Source organism: Exserohilum turcica, assembly GCF_000359705.1.
Source record: "Exserohilum turcica Et28A unplaced genomic scaffold SETTUscaffold_17, whole genome shotgun sequence".
NCBI lineage: Eukaryota > Fungi > Ascomycota > Dothideomycetes > Pleosporales > Pleosporaceae > Exserohilum > Exserohilum turcicum.
In genome coordinates this window covers 363,588-380,833 of record NW_007359992.1, presented here as the reverse complement: position 1 = coordinate 380,833, position 17,246 = coordinate 363,588, and the positions used below count along the sequence as shown (strand labels likewise).

The window sequence follows — 17,246 nt, the reverse complement described above, 5'->3', positions numbered from 1 at the left end:
TACTTGTGCCTCTAAGGTCCTTTAAGGCTAGTCTTTTTTTATTATTTTTATTATTTTAATATATCTATATTTCTTGCTAAATTTAAGCTTTAATAAGCTCCTACGTTCTTATTAGCCCCTCTAGTCTTAGCATTAGAGCCTAAGCTCTATAAGAAAATTCTTACAAGCGTAAAAAAACAAAGGAAGGCCTCCTTCTTCTTCCTACTACGCGCTAGCGCCTTAGCTGCAGGTGTTAAAAGTGCTGTTAGTCGATTCCTCGTGGTTGGTTCTCCTAGATAGCGTGCTTTCCTAGCGGTTTCCAGAAAACTCGAAGTTGGTGGTGTGTGGCTTGCGGCGATTAGTATACATGATAACTCAACTTCACACATACACGCACACTCACACACACGCATGCATGCATGCAATCAGCTTACACTTTGCATAGCGGCTTGATTATCTACAAATGAAATTCGTCAATTCGTGCGTCTCTATCCTTCCCCTAACCAACCCCACTCCCCCCATGTCTATAAAACATAGAAAAATGAATAATCGTATGTCATGCCCCATTTTGCTGACCACGTTTGTCGGATGATGATTATTATTATTTCTTACTCCTGAGGCTTCAACACACCCCTATACCGCATGTTACCATCACGCAGCGTGGCCATGGCATCCTCGATGCCCTGCTCCGTCAGCGGAAACTCCATGTTGATGGGCTTGATGCCGTGCAGGGCGGAAAAGGCAAGCATGTCGCGATGCACCTGGCGGGCGGCCACGACGCTGCCCTGGATGGTGATGCCGTTGCCCAGCAGGCCCATGTGCGGGAAGACAAAGTCGCCGCCGGCCACGGTCAGCGGGAAGATGATGGCGTTGGGGTTGAGCACGGGCATCATGAGTTTCCAGTCTGGCGACACCGACGTGGTGACGAGGAGCACGTCGATTTTGCGCGACACGTCGATGTGGTCTTTGCCCTTGATGGCGACGAATTCCTTGGCTCCGAGTTTGAGCGCTTCTGCTTTTTTCGAGTCGGACCCCGAGAAGACGGCCACGTCGCAGCCCATTTTCGCCGCGTACTGGATGGCCAGGTGGCCCAGGCCGCCGACGCCCATGACGCCTACGCGCTGCGTCGGGCGCACGTTGTATGCGTGCAGTGCGTTGAAGACGGTTGCGCCGCCGCACATGAGCGGCGCGGCCTCGGCGTCGGTCAGCTCGTCGGGCAGCTTGAAGAGGAAGGCCTCGCGCCAGACGGCGTGCGAGGCAAAGCTGCCCTGGTCCAGGTTTGCGTAGCCGTACATTTCGCGCTCAGCACAGTACGTCTCGCGTCCAGTCAGGCACTTTTCACAGCGCCCGCACGAGTTGTGCTCGTAGCCCCAGCCCACGCGGTCGCCCTTCTTCAGCTGCTTGACGTTGGGGCCCAGCTGCTCGACTACGCCCACGCCTTCGTGGCCCAGCGCCATGTCGACTTCCTTGTAGTGCTCGTCGGTGCCGCAGAGACCTGATGCCGTCACCTTGATGAGGACTTGGTCGTCTTGGACATCGGGCTTGGTCGTTTGCGCCTTGACAATCTTGCCGCCCTTGGAGCCCTTGAATACCGTGAATGTAGGCATCTTATTGGTGTTGTTTGACAAGAGTCGTGTGTTGTTTGTTTGTAATGAACCCAAGTTTGTTCCGGGGGTATCCTTTGGGAGAAATATATACAGCCAGCAAGTCGAGCCGAAAAAATAGAATAAAATAAAATTTAGTTTCGTCCTTTTCCTAGTAAAAATCTAGTCGTGAAACACTCAAAGCCAAGTCAAGTCAAGTCGAAAAGTCTTGTATGCAAATAGCAAGAAACGGGAAGAGGGGGGCAAACACCCTCTCTTCTTATACACATCGTCCAGAATCCCACATTTCTAATCTCTCCCTCTCTCTCTTCTCACACACTTACCACTTCCTTACTACTTTCCCGTCTCTCACATGCACATGGCAAGAAAAACCCCGGCCTATCATGTTTTTTCCCCCTTGCCTCGGAGGTAATGACGTCGCGAATTGCTAATACCACGCAGGATCCCCGTTCTATTTTTCGGACCTCGGGGCCTAGGTAGACAGAAAAGGGGACTAAGGTAAACCGCCACACCGACGTTTCTTACAGTAGCGTGAGACTAATCGAACGGCCGATAGTAATAGTACAGTCCACCATGTGTGTGTGTGCGTGTGTGTACATGGTTTGTTTCATGCATCGGCCGACGGCCGAGAAGAAACGCGGCAAGTTGGCTAGTTGCACATGTATTTCTCAGCCCGTAGTTGAGGCTTCTGCGGAGTTTGGCGCAAAAGATTAGTTGTAGTGAGTTAAGTCCGCAGCATGTACTATGTATGTGTGTGTGTGTGTGTGTTGTGTATGTAATACAGGAGGTGTAAGCCATTCAAACAAAATTTTTTTTTTACCTAATTAAGCATATGCCGCCGATAAGTAGGGCGGAAAAGTGGCGGAGAAAACGAAAAGGCTAGAAAGAGAAGAGAAAAAAACTTGGTATTAACTTAGGTCATATATATACATGGACTAAAAAAAAGCTGTTTTGCCATGATTGTGAATGTGACTTTCTTAGTTGCGTTTTTTCCATTAATTTTTTTTCTTACTTTACAATTCCAGTTTGTGCATGGATGGAACAGAAGCAGGCGGAGATGTTGTACACCAACCTCAATTTACACATGTATTCATTCTGTACAAAAGAGCAAAATTCAATCTATCTCTGTAAAGAAGAAGAAGAAGAAGAAGAAAACACGCAATCAACTAGCACCAAAACCGCAACAAGTAGATGGAACTACATCACATCGCATCACATCACATCGCAGTGACAGTGACGACAAACCCCAAAACCACTCTACTCGGCAGATCTCGGCCACGCGCGCCCCCCATCCGACCCCCAAAACAGGCAAAGACCCAATCCACAAACGGCCTGTCATGCTAGCTTCTAGCTTCTAGCTCTACATAATCTGTAATCTCTCCGTCTTGGTCTCCTACGTACATTCCCAATGACGTAATAACCCAGCCTCCTCCAAGTATAAAAAAAAAAACCTGTGACGACAACGATGTGTTGCTCTCGGTATTTACTGGCACCGACAGACATGACAGACGGAGGAGATAGGTTAGGTGTAGACCCACCCAACAGTATGCAAACACATGCCACAAACCTACGTACTTACAGTACATTAAAACACAACGGCCCATCGCCATCAGCGGAAGTTTTTTTTCTGCCTTTTTCTTCTTTTTCTTTTTTTTCGCCACGCGCCCCGTATCTTGTAATGTGCCAATGGCAAGGGCAATACTTGGAGTCTTTGGGGGGAGGATTGCATGAAAGCGGTAATTTTCTTTTTATTTATTTTTTGCCTTTTTCTCTATTTCGCTTTTTCGCTTTTTTTCTTTCATATCTTTGTTATTAGTGTTGATTGGGTGGATCATGTATCCATTCATTCATCCATGCATGCACATCCATCAGTATTATAATTATCAGCTACTAACTCCCTTTGGGTAAGTAATTCTTCTTGTTTACATTCTCATTTACACTGGTGCTAGTGCTAGTGCTAGCGAGTATGGAATAGACGTACATGTACAAATGTAAATGGCATTAGTGATGCTGTGCAGAGATGACTGTGGTTACACCACATGGTGGATTTTCCCGCTTCGTCCAGTAGTCCAGTACACCTAATCTCGTAGTCTGTATTATTCATGTGGTGGTTTACTCATCCCCCGAGGTTCCAGACCCCCCGCGTGGACTAAGCGACACGCCCCCAACGCCCCGTCACCGTTATGACTGCAAATAGCCATAGTGTTTGGGGGGGGAGGCGCAAATGATTAGTTGCACTTGCACTTATGCCGAGGAAGAAAAGCGTGGTGCCAGTGCCAGTGTAGGCGCAATGCTGACGACGGCTCAACGCGCGATATGTCATCTACTGCGGGGACGCACGTGCATGCGCCGCAACCTTTTTTTTTGACGTGTTGAATGCGTGGATAAGGGAAATAAAATTTGGGGGATGGGGGCTTGCGGACGTGACAAATGGATGGTAGTAGGATTAGTATGCGAGGTGCTGAATCGCTTTTTGCTGACGTGCATGATTGGCTTGTAGCACGGTAGTGGTAGCGTTGGGACGACTAGGTTGGAGCTGATGGATTGCTGCTTCAGCTGAGAGTTGAGTACCCAATGCAGCTTGTCATGCCGCTTGCTTGTATTAAGTCTGTAATGATGCCCATCCATGCTGGAGATTCGGGCTTCGCGAGGTGTTTTCCCCACACTTTCCCTATCATACACTTTCAGAGCTCAAGGTGAAATCTAGCCACTCACTCTGATGCCGCAGGAAACAAACGCAAAAGTACTGGCAGCATGTCGCGTGGACGCATAGTCTGCACCGCGTTAATGGCAGTTCTCAGATCCGCAACCTCCTTGACGTCTTCGCCTACTTGGTAGCTCTTGTCCTTGGGCTGTGGGGTGAAGGGAACACGAAGAGCAGCAAGCAGCTCATTGGTCTCATGTCGAACCTCGTAGGACACGCGCCGTCGAGTATTAGACATGTGCGTATTCCCACTTTCCTTTTTGCCTCGTACTTTGCCCGATAATGCAACAGACACACCCTGTTCCCTCTGCCGCGAAACCAGACTTCCCACAAACTTGCCCACTCTTTTCTGGAACTCTTCCGCACTCATAGACTTCTCGGCAAAGTCAAGTTCGTCCTCCCAGTCCTTGTTCAGCCTCTTCATGAGATTCTTTAGCAGCTTCTTCTGCGCGCCGCGGAACACTGTATACACGTCCCAGGCACTGTTCTTCCACGTGTTGATAAAGGATTCGCGGGCGGTGAAGAGCAGAGGGGTATTGTGGTGTTCAAGGACGGCAGCAAGGTATTTAGTCATGAAGCGGCGGGCTGCAGCAGGAATCTGTGCAGATGGATGTCGAGGTGTCTGTGTGTCATGGCGAGCTGTAGTTGGGACATGTGCAGATGGATCTCGAAGTGTCGGTGTGTCATGGCGACCCGTTTTGACTTGATCATCCATATTCATCTCTCCACCCAGTGGGTAGCTCGAGCGGCTCTGAACCTCGCAGAGCGTCAGCAGTGCAACAAACATTGCCGTATTCCACCTCATGGTATCATGGAAGCGCTGAAACTGTCTCGCCTCGTCCAGTCTCCAGAACCAAATCACGCGCGTCATGTTCAAACTCTGACTGGCCTCGTCTTTGACCGGCCTGTCGCCAAATCGGTTAATGGCATCGCGGTGGCCGAGGAAGAAGGCGAGTTGAATGTCAGGTGGTATGTTGCGGATGGTGGATGCTTGGGCTGTTTGGCGGACAATGTCAGAGAGTGTAAGAGGGGATGTGGAAGGGCGGAATGGCTTGTAGCTTGGCCTTGAGCAGGGCAGAGAGGTGAGCTTGTTCGTCATTGGTTAGCTTGGAAAGAGGCTCTGTAGGCGTGGTGTGCTGCATCGTGGGTATGGAGGAAGCGCTGCAGCAAGCGATTGTCACGAATATTGAAGAGTCGGGATTAACGAGAAAGGCAGTGAGAGGCAGGTCATGGAAAGCATCTTTGGATTGTTTGCTTGTCAAGCAGAGAGAGGTGAGGTGAATGCAGGTGCCTGGAGCGCCTTCCTCGAGAGCAAACGCTCACAAGCCACCGCTCGCCAGTGAGGAAAGAGCAACCGACGAGGGACATGGTGTTGAGATGCTGTGAGCAGATGGTCTGCAATTGTTAGGACTGCAAATATCAGCAGTAAATATCAGCAGTAAATATCAGGAGTAAATATCAGGACTGCAAATGTCAGCACTGCAAATGACCAGTGTTGTGAGCGATTGAAGCATGAAATGAGCTACCCCGGGTGGAGCAGAAGTCAGCATGATGATGTGTGCTAGAGCGGCCGAATCAGGCAAGGCGGCCAAGTAGATGTACCGGCTCGTATCGACCAAAAGCAGGCTAGAAAGCAATAAAAGCAGGCCACGAAAAGGAACAAGCGGCCGGGGCAAACGAGTGAGGGAGACGCGCGGAGACACGAAGCCAAGGCTGAGAATAGGCTGAGAATAGGCTGGGTATACGACGGGGCATGCCGTTGGATCCGGCATGGTATACGGTCTTGGCTGGCGACACGGGCGCGGACATGAGGGAGCTGTCGCTGGGGAAAATGGCGCAGTGGCCGTGGCCGTGGCAGTGGTGAGTACTATAGGGCGGGCATGTCTTGCGAGGTGCAGCTAACAAAGACAAACATTGCGGCATGGCAGATGGGCGTGAGGGTTATGCGGGTTTGGTGCCTGAGTTGCAGAGGGTTACGCGTTCGTGTTCGTACAGGCGGCGGGTGGGGCAGGCGGGCCACCGGGCAGCTGGCAAACAAAGGAAAGATGGCGATCTTCAGGGTCGGTGCAGGCGCAGCGTGTGCGTGTGGGTGTGGTGTAGGTGGACGAGGCCGCCACAGCACAGCGCAGCACGGCGATAGGTGTACATGGGCAAACGGCTGGGTGGGAGATTTGCGGGCATGCTGATCCCGCGTTTCAGATTGCCGCAATGCCTCGACGAGTATACGTTCGCAGGGCAGTGAACGCGCGTAGAAGGTGGTTGTGGACGTGGTGCATGTCATGATGGCTGTCGGCGCCGGACTGCCACTGCGACTAGGACTTGGACGGGCACTGGGAGCGCAGGCGCAGGCGCATTGGCTGACGGGCTGGTCGTGGTGGTGAGGATGACGCTGCCACGAATCAAGCGGCGGGCGGGGGTAGCACCAGCTATCGAGGCATGTCGACGACATGTACACCTACGTGTAGTGTACAGTAGTGGTAGTGGTAGAGCAGAGCGGCGGGCGCAAATGCACGGATGGGGTCACTGCCCAGACTTGTCGTGCCGCAGAGTGCCGCATGGCATAATCTTGACATGTTCCACGACGCCGCCACGTCTCTTGCCCCAGCGTCGACAGCAACACATACGACACAGGCTGCACACGCGTGCGACGGCCGCCTCCACCTCGGTCAGCCGGCCCCGGCGGCGTGCAGCGCCTCGCATTAATTGGCCGCGCGAAATTGGTTCCTGCGTGCCAGTGTGGCGAAGCACCTCTGCCATGACGCCCCCTGCCCGCCACTCATCCGGCCTGTTCCAGACGCTCGAGCGCGCAGCACAAGCACGGCACCAGCGCGAGAAATTGCTGCCGTCTGTTTTTAGCCCACCGCCCGTTGCAAGCTGCGTGCGAGGCGTTCGCAGCAGTGTGTCGTCCGTGGGCCCCGCATCGTGTGTTGCGCCCACCGCCTGCGGTGACTAAGCGGCCGCCGCCCTGCGCCGTGGGCTGACTTAGTGGCTGCGCGGTGACAGGACTGCGCGGTGACAGGACTGCGCGGTGACAGGACTGCGCGCGTGTGGAGCGTCCATATAGACGTGTGTGTGTAAGTATATGGCTGAGAGAGGCTGGGCGAGCCAGTGTAAGAGAGAGAGAGACCAAGAGGGCGAGGCTGGGCAGCTCCCGAGCCGCGCGTATGTGCACCGCATGTCTCGCTCCCCTGAACGAAAACGAGCAAGACCCGTGTGCATGGGCCACGCGCCCTCCTGCCGCCGGGATCCCTCAGCCCAGCGCCCCCGTCTCTCACTCTGCTCAGGCACTCTCAAAACACCCTCCGTCCGTTGCAGCCCACGCCCTCCAAAAAAAATATCCCCCTCCTGGGCCTGCGTGCAAGTGGAAACCCTCCGCTGATCGCTGCCTGTCCGATCGTTTACTTGTTGTCGTTCTGCCGCCTGCTGTATGCTGCCTGCCTAGCCTCTTCTCCTGCCTCCCGCCTATACCCTTCTCCCCCCCCTCCCTCCCCCCCCCCCCAGCCCAAGACCCGCCGACGCCGCCGCCGCCTCGCTGATTCCCGGTTTCCCTCCCAGCCGCCCAGCGCAACCTCCAGTCTCGACATCACCACAACCACCCCATTTTGTCGCACCCCCCCCCCCCGACAGCCGCTCGCTTCCACACACGCAACCCCAACTCCAAACACACCCGTCTCTTCTCTTCGCATCCTGGGCCCCGACGCCCGCTCGTTCGCTCAAGGGAGTCTGTTCTCTCGCCGCTGGTCTGGCCGACCCCATCTTCCCCGGTACTCGTCAGGAGTACTCCAGCGCCTGAGGCTCCCCTGCGCCTCGCTGCTCTTCTTTGCCCAACACCACGACCTCGACCACGCCCACGCCCACCGCATGCCATGAAGCTCTCCCTGTCCAGGTCGCTGCTATGGCTTGCGGCTACTGTCGCCCCCCTCGCCGCCGGCGTCTCTGCTGAGCGCATCATCGAGTCCAAGTCGCTCAACCCGTGCATGGCCAACTCGTCCTTCTCGGCCACGCTCTTCAACGTCGCATTCACGCCCAGCAACCGCAGTCTGGGCTTCAAGATCGAGGGAATCTCCAACATTGCCGGCAAGATCGAGGCCGACATCGAGCTGCTCGTCTATGGCTTCTCGGCCATGAACCAGAAGCTCGACCCCTGCGGCCAGAAGGAACTCGAGGGAATGTGCCCCATGAACGCCGGCCCGCTGACCATCAAGTCCAACATCGACATTAGCCAGGAAATCATGAGCGCAATCCCAGGTAAGCCCGCCGCTGCCCATGCCGCCGCCTCGTAGCACCCTTCTCTAACACCCGCCCCTTAGGCATCGCATACACGATTCCTGATCTCGACGCCGTCGTGCGTGTCAAGATCAAGGATCTCGAGTCGCACGTGCAGCTGGCCTGTGTAGAAGCAGAGCTGTCCAACGGCCACTCGGTCGACCAAAAGGCCGTGGCCTGGGTGACGGCCGTCATTGCCGGCCTGGGCCTGATGGCGTCGGCCATCACGTCTGGCCTGGGCCACTCCAACACGGCTGCCCACGTTGCCGCAAACGCCATGTCGCTCTTCGGATACTTCCAGGCCCAAGCCCTGATCGGCATGTGCTCTGCCCCTATGCCGCCCATTGTCTCGGCCTGGACCCAGAACTTCCAGTGGACCATGGGCATCATCCGCGTCGGCTTCCTCCAGGACATGGCCACTTGGTACCAGCGCGCCACGGGCGGAACACCCACGACGTACCTCTCGCAGCTGTCCTTCATCTCAGTCGAGGTCCAGAGGAAGATGAGGATGAGGCGTGCCATCGACTTTACCACGGGAGCCATCGGCCGCCTCATGGCACGTAGTAACGCGGCCGCTACCGAGGCCCAGGCTGGCGGAGAGCGCATTGTGCTCCACGGCATTGAGCGTGTTGGCTTCAAGGCCAGGATCGAGACGACCAACATCTTCTTCACCGGCTACACTTTCTTCATTGTCTTTGTCCTCTTGACTGTGATTGGTGTTGTTGCTTTCAAGTACATGTGCGAGGGCCTGGTCAAGGCTGGCAAGATGAAGGGCGACACGTTTGTCGACTTCCGCAACGGCTGGCAGACTGTGCTCAAGGGTATCCTCTTCCGTGTGGTGCTCATTGGCTTCCCCCAGATGATGGTTCTGAGCTTCTGGGAGCTGACGCGCCGTGATTCTGCCGGCTTGATTGTGCTGGCCATTCTCTCCATGATCACCATGATTGGTATCCTTACCTGGGCTTCTTCCAAGGTGGTGCGCATAGCGCAGCGATCCATTGCCATGCACAAGAACCCCGCCTACATCCTCTACTCGGACCCTGTGGCGCTCAACAAGTGGGGCTTCCTCTACGTGCAATTCAAGGCTGCCGCCTACTGGTTCATTATCCCATGGCTCGGCTACCTCCTCATCAAGGCCATGTTTGTCGGTCTCTCCCAGGACAGCGGCAAGGTGCAAGCGTTTGCCATCATCATCATCGAGGCGATTCTCCTCGTCACGGTCTGTGTCCTGCGCCCATGGATGGACAAGAAGACCAACGGTTTCAACATTGCCATTGCTGCCGTCAACTTCCTCAGCGCCTTTTTCCTGCTCATGTTTACAGAAATTTTCAAGCAGCCGGTAAGTGTTATGTGCATGCTTGTCAAACCTTGTTCATGACTAACAAGCCTATTTAGCCTATCGTTACCGGTGTCATGGGTGTCATCTTCTTCATCATCAACGCGGCCTTTGCTCTCATCCTCTTGCTCATGCTGCTCGTCTCGTCTGGCTTTGCGCTCTTCACCAAGAACCCCGACACGCGCTACCAGCCCATGCGCGATGACCGTGGCTCGTTTATCAAGTCGCAAACGCAGCTGACGACGGAGCTGGATGCGCTCGGTGCTACGGCGCGTGGCGAGGGCAAGGGCGCGCAGGGGGGATCCCGCAGCCGCATCGACGATGACGAAGAATACTACTCTGACGAACAGCGACAACTGGCAGCCAAGGAAGGCCAGTTTGGCGAGCACTATGCCGCTGCACCACCCCGCAGCGCCGGCAACGACGGAAGCAACCCATCGGCTCCCCCGTCGTTTTACGATCGTCGCAGCCCGGCGCCGTCATACCGCCCCGGCAGCCAGGGCCAACAGTTCCGACAAGCCAACAGCTCGAGCCCATGGCAACGGGGTGCGGGTTATGAGCATTGACGCCAGAGCGAGCACGAGGAGCAGGTGGGCCAGATTATCGATTCGTATAAACGCTCCTCGGCCGCTCAGCCACAGCAACGGCAGCCGCCGCAAAACCGATTCTGAGCCATGTACGTGCTTTGTGTATATGTTGCGTATCCCTACCAATATACTGTAATCATCAATGGAATTGGGTTTGGCGTGGACGAGTGCCGACAGGGCGACTACAAACCAACCCAAAGTTATGAAAGACGGCGTTTCGATTCGACGTCTCTGCAACCAATTGGGGCAGAGTAGCATCATTTTGCTCACGAGCGAGTGGCATAGAGGAGGATAATACTACCTGTATATTCATCGTGTGGTGTATACGTAATGGTTGTCTTTCCTCGTGCATTTGTTTTGCACTTTTCTTTTTTTCCTCTTTTCTTTCTTATTATTTCCTTGCGTAGGGGTATCTGGGAGACTTTCCTTTGTTCAATACTGGGGCGCATCTATGGGATCCGCCTTTTTCCTTGCATCTTTTGATATCAAGCATGTGAGGGGGTGGGCATGTTGGGCTGCTTACGAGCTGCCGCGGACGGAGAAGCAGAGGGGTGTGTGTGTGTGTGTGTGTGTGTGTGCAGAAGATAGAGCAACGCAAACAAGACAAAAGACTGATTGCAATAGACGTGGGCGATTGGAGATTGTGATGCAAGGGCGATTGGCGTGGGCCCATGTGATGATGATGATGATGACGATGAGGCTGATGTTGATAGTGCGGCTGCAGGCAAGTTTGGTAGAGGCCCCACCTCTTGTGCATGACGGCGGCTATCACGGATCTGTACAACACAACGACAACAACGACTGCGTGCGACGAGGATTCTTTCTCCGCGCCCGTGTCGAGGTGGGTGTTGTTCCAACAGAACAGGCCAAGACAGGCGAAGCTAGGGCGTGCTGCTTGCCCCATGGACTGCTGATGGGCGCGTGCTGCGTCGTTCCCGCGTGCTCCGCCATGGAGGTCTCGATACGTGGAGGCAGGCTGCGACGACTTGGCCTCGACTTGTCGTCGCCATATTGATATGCTCAACCGTCGACGTTGGTGTTGCTGCAGACGTTGGTTAGACTCGACTAGTCTGAGGTGGGCGCGCACCATTTCTGGGTGCCGGGCTAGTCATCCGATCAAAGTCGATGCAGATGCAGATGCAGCTGCAGCCCTGTGTCGACCACCACCTCCACCTCCTCCTCCTCCTCCTCCTCCTCCTCCTCCCCCCCACACGTGCACCAATCCGACGACGTCGACGCTCCACGATGAGATATGCATCATCCACCACTACGTCACGCACTCTTGCTCCCGGGCGGCACGCGGCCACAACGCTGTCGATCATGTCATGAGAATTTCACCGAGCGAAGATGATGGACTCGCAGACACGTCTTGGCGCCGCCCACGAAAATTGCAACGGCCGGACAGACCGGGCAGGTAAAGCGTATTTTCCTTGCCCAGCAACCAACGAGGCCCTTCTCAACACCGAACCCCGACGTTGCGTAGCCCAATCAAACGACGCACGTTCCTGCACAATGGATGGCTGATTGGAGATGCAGTCGGGCCCAGGATGGATTGCGCGCTCTCTTCTGGCGGCGCTACCGCCAACACGCCGACGCGACCATGGCCGCCGTCCGCTTCGACTACTACAAAGACTCGCTCGGGGCCTGCGAATCACATCTCCACGCAGTTTTTGGCCCAAGATTGCGCCCCCGTCGCCTGCGCGCGCTGGCCCAGGGTAGGGATCTGATGCGTGTGCCACATGTCCCCGCAGCCCTTTCCTGCTTATAGACTGCTGGCAAACTCCGATCCTTTTCCCCCCGTCTGATTCTCTGATACAAATCCTCCGCCCTGGCTGCTTCGCGGCGCGTAGCCCGCCCGTTTCCGCCCTCCTCTTGCAACCGTCAAACATGCCGGTTCCTACCTGCTAGGTTGCACCAAACCGCATGGGTGGAGCCGCCCTTCTTATCTATTGTACCAATTCCTGTATCACTTGTTGCTTTCTGGCCTTCTTTGTTAGGTCGCCTCATCCGATTCCGGACCCAAGGTTGGGCATACCCACGATAAAGCCCTATCGCCTGCCGGCCTTGCTCGGCTCGACACGTTTCCTTTCTTCGGTTTTCGACAATTCGCCCTCTGTTTCGCTCTCTTTGATTGGATGCTCGTCTACAGCATTACTATTCCGCATTGTGTTTCAGGAGTCGGACAGAAGCAATTCCACACGACACACACACCCTCACACTGTAACCGCATAGTGATACTGCCCTCGCCCAGCGCTGTCAAGTCACAGATTCCGCCAAAACGAAATGGCCGACCTTGCTCATTTTACCCCCCCTGCCCAGAGCCATGAGTCTGAGAGGTTCACATCGCCACCGGCCCTTCCAGAAAGGAGACAGCCACCACCACCATCACTTCACCTACAGACAGACGGCGCATCAAGAGACGGAAAAAACCTTGCCGTTCCTGGGAAACTGCCAAAATCGCCGGTCGCGCGCCCCCTGTCCACGCCACCGCCATCTCCAACAAGACGTCGTTCTACAACCATGGGTACCCAGGACGCCCGCATATTGCACGACAGTAGTGCCCTCACTCCTCCCGGTACACCAAACCTCTCGTCACATTCAAAGAGCAGCTCCGTCTCATCCGAATTCCTGAGCTCCCTGTCCAACCTACGCCGCGGGAGTTCGGTATCGTCGCGAGGCCGCCCTCGGCTGAATTCACTTGACAATGCGCCACAGCCGGGCAGCACCGAACTCATCACCTTTCCGCACCAGTTGACCGACTATGACATTTGCAAAGACGACCGCGGCCGGAGGAAGAGGATTGGCGAGGGCGCATGGAGTGATGTCTATCTCGCCACTCCAAGCCCTCCAAAGCCCGCCGACCACGCTCCCTGCAGTGCTGAAATGACGCCACCCCTCACCCCCGTGCGAACTGCAGACTCTGGCACAGGCCTCACCAAGATGCCCACCATACCTACTCTGTATGCAGTCAAAGTCCCAGCTATGGCCAGTGCAAAAAAAGTTCTCAGCGCCGAAGCACGGATCCTATCCTATCTGACGCGCTTCCCCGATGCAGAGAACCACATTGTTCCTTTTTACGGGCTCGACGTTCGTACGGGCTCGCTTCTTCTGCGCGCAATGGACGACACGCTCGAGGGCTGGATCCAAAAGCATCTCAACACGCTCGACGAACCCTCACGTGCCGCAAAGCTGACTAGCATCTTCCCACACATTGCCCTCTCCCTCATCGACAGCCTCATCTGGATGCAGGAAAAGCACTGCACACACGGCGACATCAAACCCTCCAACATCCTCATCTCCTCCTCTTTCTCTTCCTCTTCCTCACCACAGCCCCCGAAACCCATATACTCGGACTTCTCCTCGACCCTCCTCACGCTCCCCAGCACAACCATCGACACGAGCGCCTCCCCCCTCGGCGCAGGAACCTGGGACTACCTCGACCCCACGCTCCTCAGCTCGACGTGCACGTCTCCACCCTCGGCCGCATCCGACCTCTGGTCCCTCGCCATCACCCTCTTGTTCCTGATGCTCGGCGCCTCGCCCTACGACGCCTTCAAGCACAACAAGTTCCAGCAGCGCGAAATGATCAAGAGCGGCTGTCCGCTGCAGTGTCTGGGCTACGACGACCAGGGCGTCACCAACATGGCGCGCATGAAGGCTTTGGAGCGCGGCTTGCGCGGCTTGGATGTCTGGAGGTGGTTTGGCGCCGTACTTGCAAAGGAGACGGGTAAGCGTGTCCATGTGTGTGAGTGGAGGTCTATGTTGATGGGGTAGTTGAGGTGTTTTCGCTTTGAATGGTGGAAGTTTACTTTTCTTTGCTTTCGTTGATGACCATGGACAGACAGACAGATATGAGGGTATTGCGGGGGAGAATTTGGATTTCCCTCTGTCTGTTTTTTTTTCACTTCTTCTTATCCTTGTTCTTCTTCTTCTTTTCTCATTCTTCTTATCTTTCTTCTCAAGCCTTGTTATTCTTATCTTCTTTTTATTCTTCCTCTTTATCTTCTCAAGCCTTGTTATCTCAAGTCCCGATGGAACTCTTTCTTTCTTTCTTTTTTCCCTTTCCTCCTCCTCCTCCTGCCTTTTCTTCTTCACTTCTCTTCTTCTCTTCTCTTCTTCACTTCACTTCTTCTTCTCCTTTCCCACATTTCCTCCTCTCATATCATACAGTCGCTCACCGTAGCGTAGAGTACAAGAAACATCCTCCTCTGAGCTGGATACCCCCCCTTTCTTTTCTCCTCTTTTACTCGTCTTTTACTCGTCTTTTACCCGAGATTTGGGTTAAATGTTAGCGTTAGCGTAGCTGAATACATACCTGGTATTTGAATCTGCTCCTGTTTGACTTGAGCATGTGGTGTATGTATATGTATCTAGCAGGCCCCAAGTATGCCTGCAAAATGCCAAATGCTAACAAACGCACTCGACGCAATATAGGCCTTTGCCCTCGAAACAGGCGGCGTGATCCCCGTGCTGCTATCTGCCCGGCGTGTATCTGGGAAACGCGCTGTGCCGCCCAAGGAACCGAGTGATGCGCCGCCGTTGTGTCCTGAGCCTCCTCCTCCTACTTATTCTTCTCATACTGCTGCTGCTGCTGCTGATACTGAGGCGTAGGAAAGGAAGGAATGATGGACTGGGTAACAGTATAAGGTATAGAAAGAAGGAAAGGAAGGACGGACGGACGGACGGACTAACTGTGTGATTGTTGGAAGTGGGGAAAAGAGCCGATTAAAAATCAAGTACGTATATATATGTAGTATATATAGAGTATCTTGCCAAGTTCTGTTAGATGGCAGGTGGGAGGAGATAGGCGGGGGGGGGGGCAATGAGATGAATGCCATGTTAAGTCTACCAACGTTGGCATTTTCTTTTCTTTTGTTTTTTTTTCTTCTGGTATACTTGATTGGCATCTTGTACAATTAATACATACATACGTACATACATACATACATACATACATACATACATAGGCAGATAGGTAGATAGGTAGATGAATGGATAGATGAATGGATAGGGAAAATATATCTCACCCGATGTCCCAAAACCTGTAATATACTTCCAATCGCACCGGAATGGCTCGTCAACGACACAAATATTTCCCGTCGGCCTTCTCCATCCTCCTCGGTTGCCGAAAACAGCTCATCCAGCAACACAGCAAGCCGGTACCTGCGCGCAGACCGCGGCTCCCTGTAATCCGGCAGCCAGAGATGGTCGTTCTGCGCGAACCCGGGTTCGAAAACGACGTGTGGAAAGGAAGTGTGGATGTGCGAGCGCGTGCTGCGGCGGTCGCATGTGTGGATGCCGAGGGCTTCGCGGAGCAGCTCTTTTATCAGGGGTTTGTAGGCGTGTGTGGCGGGGAGCGGGAGAGAGGAGAAGGTTTGGTCGGCGGTCTGGATGGTGCCTTTGTAGGTGGGTCGGGGGCGTTAGATGTATGATGTGGGATGTAGAGGGAATGTGTGAGGGGAGGAGATAGATAGATAGATGGATGAATAGATGAATAGAGATAGATGTCAAGGTCAAACCTACGAGTCAAAGGCGAAACATAGTATTTCTCCGGCAGCGGAATCCCAAGCGGAATCTGCGCTGCCCACAGATCACGCACGTCTTTGGCTTGGGCTTCGCCGACGGGCGTCAGATGTGCGTCTGCCCACGTGATGCCGTCTGCGCCGTCGAGAGCGGACCAGTAGCACTGTCATGAGTTTAGCCTAAACCTTTAAATATTTTCTTCTGGGAATATCAGAGGGAGAGGGAGAGAGAGAGAGAGAGAAGGTCACGAGATTCTTCAGGAAGAAGAAGAAGAAGAGAAAAACACGCACATCCCAAGCTTCCGTCCCATACTTTGTCTCCGCCACATTATGCCACCCCTGGCCATGGCGGCCGAGAAAAAGCAGCTTTACACGCTCATTCCAGCTCGCAGTAGCCGCCAAGCTACGCACATACTTTTCCAATCGCTTCCACTGCCTCTGGTCGTCGGCGTGCGCATCCGTCGGATACGAGCGGGGGATAAGTCCGAAGTTGGTTTTTTTCTAATCATCATCACCATCAATGTATTGGTTAGCCAATGCATGCGTTAGTTGAGACAAACAACATGTTGCTTCGATGATAGCAGCGTCCATGTGTTGCTTTGGTTGGATCTGAAGAAAGAAAGAGAGAGAGAGAGAGACAAGTAGGAATAGCATACAAAATCAAACTTGGTATCGTCCGTCTCGTCTTCACTCTGCATAAACACGCCCTTGTGCACCGTGTACTCAAAGTGGAACTCGCCTTCTTCTGCGTCCACGGGTGCAACCACGGCTGAGTGTTCAGAAGTGCTCATGCTCAAATAGTTTATGGATATCAAAGTGAGCGAGATGAGGAATATAGGTCTGCTCAGACATTTATTAGCAGCGCCAGAGTGGTGGGGATGAGATGTGGCGAGACTGTTTACACTGGAAGACCTAGACCACAGATTCTTAATTTCAAGCTGTTTCGCGGGATGAGCATAACGTGGCAGCAATCTAGATTATCATGTTGGCAGCATTGAAGAAGAGGTGTTGGAGGTCCGTGAGGAATGAGAGACGAGTGATGAGCGGCGCTAGTTGAATAAGCTAATCATTTACGGAGGTGCCTTTCTAAAGTATTGTCTGACGCTAATCTCGGCGCTTTAGCACAACTCTTCTTGGCGCAACTCTTACCTTAGAGTTAAGGGGCTATCTAATTAGTCTGTCTACTACTACGGAGGTGCCTCACAAAAGTTTTGTCCTGCCAAGAATAATTTAGCCGAAATCTGGCCG

At 53.9% G+C, this 17,246-nt stretch overlaps 6 protein-coding genes across 6 annotated transcripts; 3 read left to right on the top strand and 3 right to left on the bottom strand.

Annotated features, from left to right (window-relative positions):
• Window positions 1-417: 417 nt before the first annotated feature.
• SETTUDRAFT_168749 (uncharacterized protein) lies at window positions 418-1,736 on the bottom strand. The gene has a single exon (XM_008026274.1). It carries the CDS (start codon window positions 1,584-1,586, stop codon window positions 588-590), a length of 999 nt encoding a protein of 332 aa, XP_008024465.1. The 5' UTR covers window positions 1,587-1,736; the 3' UTR covers window positions 418-587.
• A 2,558-nt stretch (window positions 1,737-4,294) lies between these two features.
• SETTUDRAFT_160861 (uncharacterized protein) lies at window positions 4,295-5,386 on the bottom strand (the record flags this gene model as incomplete). Its single annotated transcript, XM_008026273.1, has 1 exon — window positions 4,295-5,386. The coding sequence occupies one exon, from the start codon at window positions 5,384-5,386 to the stop codon at window positions 4,295-4,297; it is 1,092 nt and encodes a 363-aa protein (XP_008024464.1).
• Window positions 5,387-8,153: 2,767 nt separating this feature from the next.
• SETTUDRAFT_108542 (uncharacterized protein) lies at window positions 8,154-10,455 on the top strand (the record flags this gene model as incomplete). The annotated part of the gene is made up of 3 exons (XM_008026272.1): window positions 8,154-8,535; window positions 8,598-9,892; window positions 9,949-10,455. 3 exons carry the CDS (start codon window positions 8,154-8,156, stop codon window positions 10,453-10,455), a joined length of 2,184 nt encoding a protein of 727 aa, XP_008024463.1.
• Window positions 10,456-12,076: 1,621 nt separating this feature from the next.
• Window positions 12,077-12,244, top strand: SETTUDRAFT_160859 (uncharacterized protein; the record flags this gene model as incomplete). Its single annotated transcript, XM_008026271.1, has 1 exon — window positions 12,077-12,244. One exon carries the CDS (start codon window positions 12,077-12,079, stop codon window positions 12,242-12,244), a length of 168 nt encoding a protein of 55 aa, XP_008024462.1.
• A 657-nt stretch (window positions 12,245-12,901) lies between these two features.
• SETTUDRAFT_150078 (uncharacterized protein) lies at window positions 12,902-14,613 on the top strand. The gene has a single exon (XM_008026270.1). It carries the CDS (start codon window positions 12,997-12,999, stop codon window positions 14,248-14,250), a length of 1,254 nt encoding a protein of 417 aa, XP_008024461.1. The 5' UTR covers window positions 12,902-12,996; the 3' UTR covers window positions 14,251-14,613.
• Window positions 14,614-15,037: 424 nt separating this feature from the next.
• SETTUDRAFT_160857 (uncharacterized protein) lies at window positions 15,038-16,789 on the bottom strand (the record flags this gene model as incomplete). Its single annotated transcript, XM_008026269.1, has 5 exons — window positions 15,038-15,106; window positions 15,504-15,874; window positions 16,000-16,162; window positions 16,290-16,499; window positions 16,655-16,789. 5 exons carry the CDS (start codon window positions 16,787-16,789, stop codon window positions 15,038-15,040), a joined length of 948 nt encoding a protein of 315 aa, XP_008024460.1.
• Window positions 16,790-17,246: the final 457 nt, after the last annotated feature.